The 13,141-nt window shown below is 43.2% G+C and overlaps 1 protein-coding gene across 1 annotated transcript in view; it reads left to right on the forward strand.

Moving 5' to 3' along the window:
* The window catches only part of Secisbp2l (SECIS binding protein 2 like), a 47,997-nt gene extending 35,064 nt beyond the window's left edge, over nucleotides 1-12,933 (forward strand). The window contains exons 16-18 of the mRNA XM_021150851.3: nucleotides 1,156-1,310; nucleotides 3,012-3,231; nucleotides 9,007-12,933. Of these exons, the coding sequence (XP_021006510.1) occupies nucleotides 1,156-1,310; nucleotides 3,012-3,231; nucleotides 9,007-9,659 (1,028 nt within the window). The 3' untranslated portion in view covers nucleotides 9,660-12,933. The remainder of the gene's footprint in view (nucleotides 1-1,155; nucleotides 1,311-3,011; nucleotides 3,232-9,006) is intronic.
* The last annotated feature ends 208 nt before the right edge of the window (nucleotides 12,934-13,141 follow it).

Raw genomic sequence — 13,141 nt, forward strand, 5'->3', positions numbered from 1 at the left:
GGTCTGCTTAGGGTGGAGATCTGTCTCCCAGAAGCCAGCAGTTATATAGTGTCTTAAGAGGTTTATTGCTGTGATAAAATACTGTGATCAAACAACGTGGGGAGGAAAGGGTTTATCTCACCTTAAATCTCATAGTTCATCATCTAGCGAATTCGGGACAGGAACTCAAGATGGCAGACTGGAGGCAGGAGGGGATGCAAGAGGCCATAGAGGGATACTGCCTACTGGCTTGCTTCCCATGCCTTGCTTAGCCCGTTTCCTTAGAGAACCGAGGACCATCAGCCCGATGGTGTTCTCAACCACAGTGGACTGGGCCCTCTCAATCACTAATAAGAAAGTATGCCATAGGCTTACCGTAGGCCAGTGTAGTAGAGGCATTTTCTTAATTTAGGTGGTTGTTGCTAAATGATTCCAGCTTGTGTCAAGTTGACCTAAACCTAGGCAGTACACATAGAGTGACTCCTATGTAAGCTAGCACATATGTACATTCTATACAGTGCAGCCTTGTTTGACTTTGTTGGTGGAGCAGACCCATCTAGGTGTCAGGTAGCATGGTAGACACTTGCACAGAGAAAACACCTGTAAGCTACCATGTTAATCTGTCTCAGTAAATACGGTCAGTTATTACTGGAGCTTAAAGACTGTGGGAAAAAAAAAAAGAACTAGCTACTGGTAACTATTTCACCAAACTTCTTCTTCATTTTTTGTTTTTGTTTTTGTTTTTGTTTTTGTTTTTGTTGTCTCGAGACAGGGTTTCTCTGTGTAGCCCTGGCTGTCCTGGAACTCACTCTGTAGACCAGGCTGGCCTCAAACTCAGAGATCTACCTGCCTCTGCCTCCCAAGTGCTGGGATTAAAGGCGTGCGCCACCACTGCCCGGCTTCACCTAACTTCTTCATAGTAAATGTTTGTTACATGAAACTTTATTTTTGCTATGCTTAGCCCTACAGAGAAACTAAAGTACTGGGTTTGAAGGAATTTGGGATTTAATTGTGGAAAGAGACAAATATGTAAATGTGGGTGGTTGTGTGTGTGTGTGTGTGTTACAGATCAAGTAAGACATTCTTTTGTTGCAGTATTTTGTCTTTTAGCCATGCTAGCTCCAACATGTAGGTGACTGACTGGTGGCTCTCCATGCATTGATTTCCTTACCTCAGGTGGCCTCGATGAAGCCCTCTACAATGTTATAGCCATGGCCCGGGAGCAAGAGATCCCTTTTGTGTTTGCCCTTGGAAGGAAAGCTCTGGGACGCTGTGTGAACAAGCTGGTTCCTGTTAGTGTTGTAGGAATCTTCAATTATTTCGGTGCTGAGGTAAGAACTTAGGAGATAGGGCTGGGGATGTGGCCCAGTCACTAAACAACCTTCAGTCTGATCCCTGGAACCCATCTCAAGCCAAGCAAGGTTATGTACAGCTGTACTCACAGCACTGGGGAGCCAGAGACAAGTGGGTCTCCGAAGACCAGTGAGAGATTGTGTCTAATAAACACACTGGCCACTGAGAGACAGTTCCTGCCATTGACCTATAGTGCACCTGTGTACACACACACACACACACACACACACACACACACGTACAGGAGAACTTAGGAGGTGTATTGTCTTGCTTCTTTCTGTTAATACATGCCAGGAGTGAGTTAGTGACTCGAAGGAATGGATCAGAGCTTCTCTGTTGAATATTTTCTCCTCTTCCCTTATGTCCTTTAGCTTCTGTTTTGGTCTGGTTTGCTTATAATACCTGTGTTAATCTCAGAATCACAAATTGACATACTTGTTTTCTTTTTACTGGCTTCATTTAAATGCATGATTTCTTACACACTACAATAAAACACAAATCCTTTTTACAAATAAAATTTGTAGTATTAATGGTCCATGACAGGGTTGCTTTTCACCGTTCTTCTTCCTCTGTAAAAACAAGTCGTGAGTGTGTTTGATAGCTAGTTACAGCACTGACTGGCTCAGCCATCAGCACAGTGAGCAGCATCTGTCATTGTTCCTGGTTGTCTAAGTAGCAGTGTGACACCAAGACACTAAACATTTACCAGGGGTGCAGGGTATATGGTGCACACCTTTAATCTCAGTGCACATGAGACAGAAAGTGGCAGATCTCTGTGAGTTCCAGCCAGGTTTACATAGTGAGTTCCAGGACAACCGGAGCTATATAGTGAAGCCCTGTCTTGAAACCAACAGCAAAAGCATTTACCAGGAGTGAAGTCTTTTGAGTGATGACCTGGGAAGCACCAGGTTTGTCCTATGGGTGTCCTTTTGGTGCCTGAGGAAGTCATGAGATATAGCTGTTGAAATGCAGTAGCTTTAGTGCTGTGTAATTCTTGGCATTTTTATTAAACATGAGAATGTCCCACATCTGACTAGAGGATTTTTAATTCCTTTGGAAACTCCCATCTACTGTACCCCAGCCACCTCCCCACACATGCTCATTCCCTCGTGATTCAACCCAGGCAAGACTATCACTGCCCCCAAAGTAGCTTTATGCCTCTCTTGTCTCCCTTAGTTTATGATTTCACATGTCTACCTAGTCAAGGCTGCCCTCTCTCCTTCCTGTACCTGCTCTTCAAGCTCTGTATCAGATGTTAGCTTCGTTGAATTCCTCAGTGAGGCCCACCATCAGATTTAATGTCTACTTTAAAAGCTAGTGTTGTTAATTTGTTGTTGTTTGTTTTGTTGGCCCAACCCCTCTGCAGCTTCTAAGCTACTGTAATGTGGTTGCTGCTGTCTCTCCCATACAGTGAGGCACGAGTATTTGCAGAAGAGCTGGTGTTCCTTTTCTGTGTAGTGCCAGACTACAGGGGGGTACATTTGTTGCACCTTTCAAATATGTCACAAATAGTTAGAATCAGTTGCCTCAGCCCTATGAGATTTATGGCCCTCGTGTGTGGAGAACATTTTGTAAGGTTCTGTGGTTTATGTACTGCCCAGATTTCATCTGGACTAAAAATGTAAGAAGCTTAATAATGAAAAAACATTGACTAGTCACAGAAGAATCTGTCTTTTTAGAGCCTGTTTAATAGATTAGTGGAGCTCACAGAGGAAGCCAGGAAGGCGTATAAAGACATGGTTGCGGCAACAGAGCAGGAGCAAGCGGAGGAAGCCTTGAGGAGCGTGAAGACGGTGCCTCACCACATGGGCCACTCTCGCAACCCCTCTGCAGCAAGCGCCATTTCTTTCTGCAGTGTTATTTCTGAACCCATTTCTGAAGTCAATGAAAAGGAATATGGTAAGTTGTCCCATACCATTTTAAATGAAATAATTCAAGTGATTAAAACCATTTTGTAAATAACCTTCTAATCTACTTCTTGATTGTTTTTATACTTTTTTTTATCCCTTCAAAGTCTGGCCTTTAACTCACTGTTGAATGCTGTGATAAGGAACTGGATAAGGAAGACCTTGAATTTTAGATGTCCCTGTCTTTATTCCCCAAGTGCTGAGATTACTGCTATGTGCTACCACACACAGTTTATATGATACTAGGAAGCAAGCCCACAACTCCTTTTGGCTTAAAAGTTAGTTCAAACATTATTATTAAAAATAGAATATTTCTGCACTTGGGAGGCAGAGGCAGGCAGATTTCTGAGGTTGAGGCCAGCCTGGTTTACAGAGTTGAGTTCCAGGACAGCTAGAGCTACACAGAGAAACCCTGTCTTGAAAAAAAAAAAAAAAAAAAAAAAGAATATTTCAGCCAGCGGTGATAGTGCAAACCTTTAATCCTAGCACTTTGGGTACAGAGACAAATGGATCTCTGTGAATTCCCGCAGCCTGGTCTATGAGTTCAAGGACAACTAGGGCTACATAGAGCTTGTCTCAAAATAAAATAAAATAAAATAAACCAAAAACCATATTTGGAACTAAGACTATCCTTTCAGCCCCTGGAATGGAATCAGGTTTGTTCTAGTCACTGTCCCATCATTGAGAAGCAACACCATGACCAAGGCAACTCTTATAAAAGAAAGCATTGAACTGGGGGCTTTACCATTTCTGAGGTTTAGTCCATTGCCATAATGGTGGGGAGCAGGCACTAGAGCAGTAGCTGAGAGCTATATCCTAATCCGTAGGCAGAGAGGGAGAGAGGGAGAGGGAGAGCATGTGAGCTGGCTGGCCTGATGTGGGCTTTTATAACTTCAAAGCCCATCCCCAATGACACACTTCCTGCACCAAGGCCACACCTCCTCATCCTTTTCAAGTGGTGCTACTCCCTGGTGAGTAAGCATTCAAATCTATGAGCTGTTGGAGGCCATTCTTACTCACACCATCATATAGTTCTAACAAGCTACGAAAAAGTCTAAGAGCGCCTTAAGATCAGAATACATCATACTTTTGACCCCTGTGGGCTAAATAATAGGAAGCTTTATTCTAATAATTTATACTTGTGTAATTAAAACTGTAAGATTATTAAGCTTCTTAGCTTTATTGTATTCCTCAGTGTAATCTTACAAATGTAGAAGCAGCAGATACTTCTCTGCATCCTCTATAATTCAAGTCAGTGTGATTCCAGACTGAAACAGTGCCGCGCTCAGGCACAGCATGATTTGCCAGAGCCTGCACTGGCTTCCCTGCCCTGATCTATAATGGTTTGAACTCTAACTCACTTTTTGAACTAGTTGATATTTCTCCTATCTTTTCTGAGGTATTGTGTTAGTTACTTTTTACAATGCTCTAATAACATAATAAGAATTATGGGAGGAAGGGCTTACTCTGTGTGTCATGGTAGGCAAGACAGCAGGGGCATTGGGTGGCTGGTCACATTGCGCCCACAGTCAGAAGCCATCATGAAAGCTAGTGCGCAGTTGGGTTCTGTCTGAGTCAGGGTTTCTATTCCTGCACAAACATCATGACCAAGAAGCAGTTGGGGAGGAAAGGGTTTATTCGGCTTACATTTTCCACATTGCTGTTCATCACCAAAGGATGTGAGGACTAGAACTCAAGCAGGTCAGGAAGCAGGAGCTGATGCAGAAGCCATGGAGGGATGTTTTTTACTGGCTTGCCTCCCCTGGCTTGCTCAGCCTGCTCTCTTATAGAACCCAAGAGTACCAGCCCAGAGATGGTCCCACCCACAAGACCTCCCTCCTTGATCACTAATTGAGAAAATGCCTTACAGCTGGATCTCATGGAGGCATTTCCCCAACTGAAGCTCCTTTCTCTGTGATAACTCCAGCCTGTGTCAAGTTGACACAAAATTAGCCAGTACAATTGACCCCTTGTCAACTTGACACACAAACACATCACTAGTAAGCCTCAACCCTTAGTTCTTATTCATCCCCAAGATCTTAAATAACTTTAAAAGTCCCACAGTCTTTGCAAATTCTTAAAATTTCAATCTCTCTTAAAATCCAAAGTTTTTACAGTTAAAAGTCTCTTAACTGTGGGTTCCACTAAAATATTTTCTTCCTTCAAGAGGGAAAAATATCAGGGCACAGTCACAATCAAAAGCAATAATTAAACTCCAACTGTCCAATGTTTGGGATCCACTCATGATCTTCTGGGCTCCTCCAAGGGCTTGAGTCACTTCTTCAGCCCTGTCCTTTGTAGCACACAGCTTGTCCTCTAGGCTCCAGCTGCCTGTACTCCACTGCTGCTGCTGTTCTTGGTGGTCATCTCCTGGTATTGACATCTCCAAAGCGCTGCTGTCTTCCACTGTAACTAGGCTTCAACACTAGCCTCTCATCTGCTCTCTTCATGGTGCCAAGCCTCAACTCTTTTGCATGACTGCTTCAGTCCTGGGCCATCAATTGCAACTGAGGCTGCACCTTCACCAATGGCCTCCCATGGCCTCTCACAGTACCGAGCCTCAGCTGCTCTGCATGACCCCTTCATGCCTTCAAAACCAGTACCACCTGGGTTACTCTTAACACATTACTAAGTCCAGCCACAGCACAAGGTACAACCTTGGCTAATTCTGGAACACAGCCTCTGTGCTCTCAGAAAACACTTCCCAGAATATCTCACCTCAATGATGCTGGTCTCTTCTTAATCACCGCTAATTTCTTAGCTCCAGCTAACCAGCATCAATAGTCCCAGTAATGCAAAAGTTTCACTTTAGTAGTTCTGGTATCTTGTTAATCACAGCTGGTTCTTCAGCCCCAGCTAACCAGAACCACAGAATCTTCCCAATCAAAATAGCAATGGCCCTGTAAAGAGTCTTTAATTTTCCCTCTGAAATTTCACAAGCCAGACCTCCATCTTCTGTACTCAACATTAACTTCCAAGCTCCTACACAACATCTGACAGAGCTCTTAACAAAGAATGGATCTTCAAGCCCAAAGTTCCAAAGTCCTTCCACAGTCCTCCCCAAAACATGGTCAGGTTGTCACAGGAATACCCCACTCTGCTGGTACCAATTTGTCTTAGTCAGGGTTTCTATTCCTGCACAAACATCATGACCAAGAAGCAAGTTGGAGAGGAAAGGATTTATTCGGCTTACATTTTCCACATTGCTGTTAATCACCAAAGGATGTCAGGACTGGAACTCAAGCAGGTCAGGAAGCAGGAGCTGATGCAGAAGCCATGAAGGGATGTTTTTTTACCTGCTTGCTTCCCCTGGCTTGCTCAGCCTGCTCTCTTATAGAACCCAGGACTACCAGAATCAGTGTCACCCATTACATATAGTCACCTGCTGTTTTCGTTCCTTTTTCTTTTTTTTTTTTGGTTTTTCGAGACAGGGTTTCTCTGTGAAGCGTTCCTTTTTCATTTTATCTCATTTAAATCTTATCTGTGAACTTATTAGATACATTGTTGCCTCTGAATTTAACTGGTTAGATGATCTGTTCTGGTCTCCTTGTCTCTGTCCTGGTCTCCTTTTCTCTGCTGACACACAGGGAAAATAACCCAATGACTTCTCAGAGTCTGAGCACCGAATTTAAGGTATTCAAAAATGGAAGGAAGCCTTCGTTTTTAACACTGTACCTAAGAAGGAAGGACTTGACTGCTGACCCTCTCTTTAGGAAAAAGAAGAGCTGATGGGAGGAACTGTCAATGTGCTATAAGGCTTTACTTTTCATAATTAAATAGATATGTAATAATAACTTATTTTAAAATTGTATTTGTCATATCTGCATGCTCATGATAGGGTATGGCACAGCTGTGTCACAGCATGTTCTGTGGTGGTCAGAGGACAGCTTTGTGTGTCACTTCTTCATGGTTTCCAAATATTGAACTCAGTTTCCAGGCTTGTGTTGACAATGCCTTATCTGCCAAGTCATCTTGCCAGCCTTTAATAACTGTTTTAAAATGGCATTGACTGTGTGGCAGCTACAGGAACACAGATGTGGTGGGAGTGAGGGGGATGAGGGTGGACCAGTGAAACTTCTGGAAAGGTGCTCTGGGTTCAGGTCAGTGGACACTCACAGGAAGCTCAGGAAGCTCAAACCCCTGGGTGAGGTCATCAGGGGCAGGAGGCGTCTGTCTACAGCCTGCACAGCGCAGCATGTGCCGGGCCGGGCTGCACCTCGCCTCGCCTGGGACTGCCCGGGCACTGAGTATTGACTGATTGTAAAGGCAGGGTGCAGTGGGACCAGAAAGGCAGATATGTGAGAATCATGTCATAACAGGCTTTACAGGTACCATCTAAGGAGTTTAAATCTTGTCTTAAGGTCACCAGAAGCCAGTTAGACAGATTTAAAACCAACTCACAGAATAAACTAGGAACGTACAGCAGAACACAAAAGACAGAAACATTAAAGACCGGAGTTAAAACAGCAGTGACCAATTGTAGTTTTTGAGCTAGAAGTGACATAGAACAATAACAGGTTTCATGGGCTAGAGGCCTAGAATGAGGACGAAAGATAGGACAGAAGCCAGTTGGCTTCTTGGGCTTTGACACTGAATCATTGTTTCACTATGAGCCTGGGAGTAGGAGGCGTGGGGTGCATGTAGGGTGCACCCCTGAGGCAGCAATGAGGATGGGAGCTCCTGGCCAGCGCTGAAGCAGCTGAGGGAAAAGGCTTGTTAGTTTTCCCTTTCTGTATAAACTGTGTCCCGACTGCAGTGTCCCCAGTACCATCTGCAAATTAAATATAATGTATGTAGCTCAATACAACACGATAATACTAATACTCCTGTACCATGTAAATTACTGTAAGATAATTGGATCTTTTTATTTTAATAATAAACCCAGGAGAGTGGGAAAGCCATACTCATCCTGGAGCCCTGGTCCTTAAAGATGATTTTGTCAATACTTGTGTTATGTAACACATACCGTGTAAGCCAAGTTCTGTGTAGTGTAAATCAGTCTTTCCCAGACACAGAAATGCATGGTCCCATTCATTAGTTGTGTAGAAGTGACATATGACACAAAGTCTAAGTGATGTGCTCTTCCAGGCCCTTGACGTTAGAACTGTTGGTGCTGGACATCTTGATTTGCTGTCTGTGGACGAAAGACCCTTGACATGAGCATAGCTGTGGGGCACAGATACAAAGAGGCAGTGCATTGGTTTTCAGATGTGGATTGTACACTCTACTTTCTGCACAGTAGTACATTTTACCTCTTAGTTCTTCATTTGAATGCACATTGTTTTATAAAAAAATATTGTGTGTGTGTGTGTAATGTTCTGTCTCATGCACACCAGAAGAGGGCATCAGATCCTTTATAGATGGTTGTGAGCCACCATGTATTTGCTGGGAATTGAACTCAGGACCTCCAGAAGAGCAGTTAGTCGTCTTAACCACGGAGCCATGTTTCAGCCGCAGTACACATAGCTTTAAACATTATTCTCCCTTTATTACATTTTAAATTCATTTTAGAACAAACTAAATGTTTAATTTTCTCACTCAGTGTATGAGCCAACAAATTTCTATATTCTGTTCCTACCTCTTATTTTGGAACTTTATTACATTTTAAACTCATTGTAGAGCAAATTAAATGTTTAATTTTCTCATTCAGTTTATGAGCCAACAAATGTCTGTATTCTGTTCCTGCCCTTCATTTAGTGTTTTAAATAAGTTCCACGCCTCTAAAACTGTGTTTCTGGTTCTCACGGACGTTGCTTCCTGCTTGTAGAGACTAACTGGAGGAGCATGGTGGAGACGTCCGACGGCTTGGAACCATTGGAAATGGAGAAGACGGCTCCCTGCACGCACAGCCCTCCTGAGAAGCCCAGCAGACTCACCCTTGACACCAGCCTGGTGGGTAAGCAGCTGCCGCTGACTGCAGGCAGCATTACCTCAGCGCCAAGCCAGGGCAAACCCACGGGTGACAAGGATGAGCTGAAGCCGGACGACCTGGAGTGGGCCTCCCAGCAGAGCACAGAGACTGGCTCCTTGGATGGCAGCTGCCGGGATCTTTTGAATTCCTCCATCACCAGCACCACCAGCACTCTTGTACCCGGCATGCTTGAAGAAGAGGAGGACGAAGAGGAGGAGGAGGAGGATTATACTCATGAGCCCACATCCGAAGAAGTGCAGCTCAATAGTAGAATCGAGTCCTGGGTCTCCGAGACCCAGAGGACTATGGAGACACTGCAGCTTGGCAAAGCCCTTCCTGGCTCCGAGGAAGACAGTGCAGAGCAAAGTGGAGAGGAAGCAGCGGAAGTGCCCGAAGGGCTGGAGTCGGGGGCAGACAGTGAGACCTGGACTCCTGACCAGCTGCCAAAGCCCAGCAGTAACAAGGGCAAAGAGCATCCTGATTCCAGTTCTCCTCCCCAAAGTACATAACTCAGGAAGTGCCAGCTGTGTCCAGCTGTGTCCAGATGCAGCCATGTACCTGACCTCTCTCAACATCTTCCACTGTCCAGTCACTTACTATGTTTTTTATTCCCAACAGACTTTTTGTAGCTCTTACCTATTTTGTTATGATCTCTGACTTTGCTTTGAACAGTGTCCACGTCTATTTCTAAGAATTGTTTAGAAAATTCAGACTTATTTCAACTTACTTTGTAATGAAAAATAATGACTAAAGAGAGAAGACCAAATTCTAAAGAAAAACAAACAAAAAACCCAACTAATGGCTATTTAAGGTTATTTTACAAATTAAAGATGGAGGTTCGAAGGACCAGTGTTTGCTTGCATGCCCATCTCCTTCAGGGGTATCTGTCTGAGTTACAGAAGCTGCTTGTGAGAAGAGCTGGAGGTAGCATCGGGGACTAAAGGCCAAGGCCGAGGCCTCAAGACCGCACAGTGCTGTGCATTAAAATTGGATGCAGATTTAATTCGGTCCATGACGTTTACTTCAGAAGTACTGGTCATTGTGAAAGTTGGGATGGACTAAAACGGCTTGCAGAAGTCAGGCGAGCACTGGAGCGTCAACATGCTGATCTTGTTTGTGGGAAGGGGTAGATGTCTGTAAGATCAAACAGTCCCTGTGGTGGGACTTGCCAAGTTCTGTCTAACCCTTGCCTCTGACCTCAGGAATGCTCTTGTACATAGCATGTAAAGTTAGGCAAGCTCTGACAGGCCAACCAGCACAGCCCTTCCCTGCAGATTCACAGAAGCAAGGCTGCCCTGCTGTGCTCTGCTGCTAGCATTTGCTTTAGGACCCTCCTGGTTTGAGGTGTGGATCTATTTGCATATTCAAAGGCATCCACATTGGAAGTCATTTCATCTGTTTTTTAATCGTACATTTCTGTACCTTCCTCAGAGCAAGAACCACAGTTAAAGGAAGTCAGGGAAAGGAATTTTGCAGCCTGTGACATGTTCAGGGAAGGCTTGGAAGAAGCTGGAGAAGAAAACAGAAGGTTATTCTAATTGTGCTGATCCTTCAGATGGTTTATCATATACAAATATATGCAGAAATTAATTGTATTCATAATTATTTATCTCTGTCCTTCTCTAGGAATGTATGTGTTTGCTTGGGAGAATCCTAATGAGCTGTTTTGTTTGTTCTCCAGCCACCCCCTGGATTCTGTTGTCTTTACAAGTGTCTTGTGAGACGGGAGAATCATACTTCACCCATCTTTTGTCTTCCGTCTCCTCCTCCTTCACACCCCAGCTCCCAGTTCACAGATGGACACCTGAGCTTCCTTCCTACCTATACGCTCCCAGGAGAGGCAGCAGCAAGGAGGTGCTCTCCTCCCCTGCTTATCTGGAGCAGGACTTTGCCTCCCAGAGGCAGAAGAGAGAAATTAGAGATAGTCTTTACTGAAATAATTGGGACCTACTGTGATCGTTCCAAGTTTTATAATGCTGGCATTTAATGCTGGAGAGATGAGATTTTTGGCTGATGTTACAGTTTTTTGTGAATTGTGAAAGTTTAGGAGCATTGCTCTATAAAAAATGTCAGTCTGTCAACTTTATTAGTGTGCTAAAGGGGACAGTAGTATACCATCCAGTCTAAACTGCTGTCCAGTGTAGACGTTAGGCACTAAGTATCTGACACTTGAGTTAGACGTAAGGAATGAAGCCAACAGTGAGGTGGATCTACACGGGCTGATTCTTACTGTCTGCATAGTTAAGAAGCCTTAACTTGTTTAAAGAGATGACGGAGGTTTCGAAGGCCTGACAGTCTTGAAAGGAGGTGGAGAACTTTTCCTACTTTGCATGATCGTGTTTCCTGCTTGGTGTCAGTGACTCAGAGAGCTCTTGATCTCGAGTTGGTGGCTTTTCAAAGTTTCTTGTATTTTCTCCTGGGCTGGGTGCAAATCATCATTTTACATTTTTGACACTTGCACCAAAAGAGAAGTTGAGGAAATCTTGAAAACACTAGTAACTTAATTTTGCCGTCGGTTTAGAAGTTGAGTGGGTGCCCGCTCACAGGCAGTGGCTTTCTGGCCACAAATCCAAGGGACCACAGACTTTATACAGGGAAATGGTCACTTCTAGAGGACAGTTCACAGTTTATCAAAGGGAGCGCCACCACGCTGAGAGTATCCCTAAGTATGCATCAGTGTGTGTGTGATCTGTTTCCTCCGGGTAAGCTTGGCCGGGCGGGGGTGTTCGTGTATATTGAGTCCCAGGCTCTAGAGGAGGTACGAGGAATAGGAAAGGTTTATTTTTGGAAGTAGGTTTGACTCTCTTCGGAGTTGTAGACATAAATCTAATGGTAAGAATAAGTTTATTGGCACAAGAAGTAAAAGCTGAATTTTTTTTTAGTGTGTAGATGTAGTTTTACTGGCAATAATTAGTGTTAGATTTCTATCAGCATATGAATTACAGTATAAGTCACACCCCCCTGCTTAGCCCCCTCTGGTAAGCCTCTTTGTTGTAATGATTACTCCTTGAAGACTGGTGTTCATAATAGCTTAATTTTTTGGTTTTAATCTTTGTAAATGATGTAATATAATTTCTTTTGACTAAACATGGAAAAATAACGTGTGTTATACATTGAAGTTTTTACAGGCTTTGACTGGAATCATTTTTGAAGAGACGGTATTTTATATGCTTCCAGTGTTTGGAAAAGAATTAGTCAAAAGGAATTCAAATAATTTAAATATTGACAAATTAATATCCAAATAACATACTTGTGTGATTTTTTTAATAACCTGGGGAAAGTAGGGGTGGGGTGGGAATTACAATGTGCAAATAAAGAGCGATCTTTGCATTCATTTTCAATTCTTAATACAAAACTGCTAAATTGTAACACATTGTTACTTTAATGTATGTATAAAGTATTATTACTGTAAAGCTGCTGTTTGCTTAAGGAATTATCATGTAAGTATTTTCTGTACATGGTGCCAACAGATTAGAACATTAATTTAATTCGCTGAAAGCTTATCTTTTTATTTAAAATTTTCTGTGGAATATTTTATTTGCAAACATCTCTCCATCTCCCTTGTTCCTTTAACCTTTGTACACACCAGGGATTCCGTAGAATCTAAAACTGACTCCCAGTTAATGATAGCATTTAAACTTTGTTGGCACATCACACCTTAAAAGTATTTGTATTGTTTTGTAATTTAATTTCTAAATATACCACCTGAATTTATAATTTAATGTCTTAATTGTAGTGCTCTAATAAAAACTAGCAAAACTAATGGATTATACCAAAAGAGAATTTCTGTGTTCTTTTTCTATGTGAAGGATAAAAGTTATCTCACGTCCAGAGGTTAATAGCAGCCTTTTTGCACAGTGGGGTCCTCTGCTAATTAAGTGATTTTTGAAATGCATCATGATATCACCCCAGCTCCCTTCCCTCCCCTGCCCAGGCGGATTTGAAAAGTTTTGCCTGCCGTGGGTCTTGCACTCACCTGGCTTTGCCAAGA

The sequence above is a fragment of the Mus caroli genome, unplaced genomic scaffold (genome assembly GCF_978045245.1).
Source record: "Mus caroli unplaced genomic scaffold, Mus_caroli_1 scaffold_2, whole genome shotgun sequence".
Taxonomy (NCBI): Eukaryota; Metazoa; Chordata; class Mammalia; order Rodentia; family Muridae; genus Mus; species Mus caroli.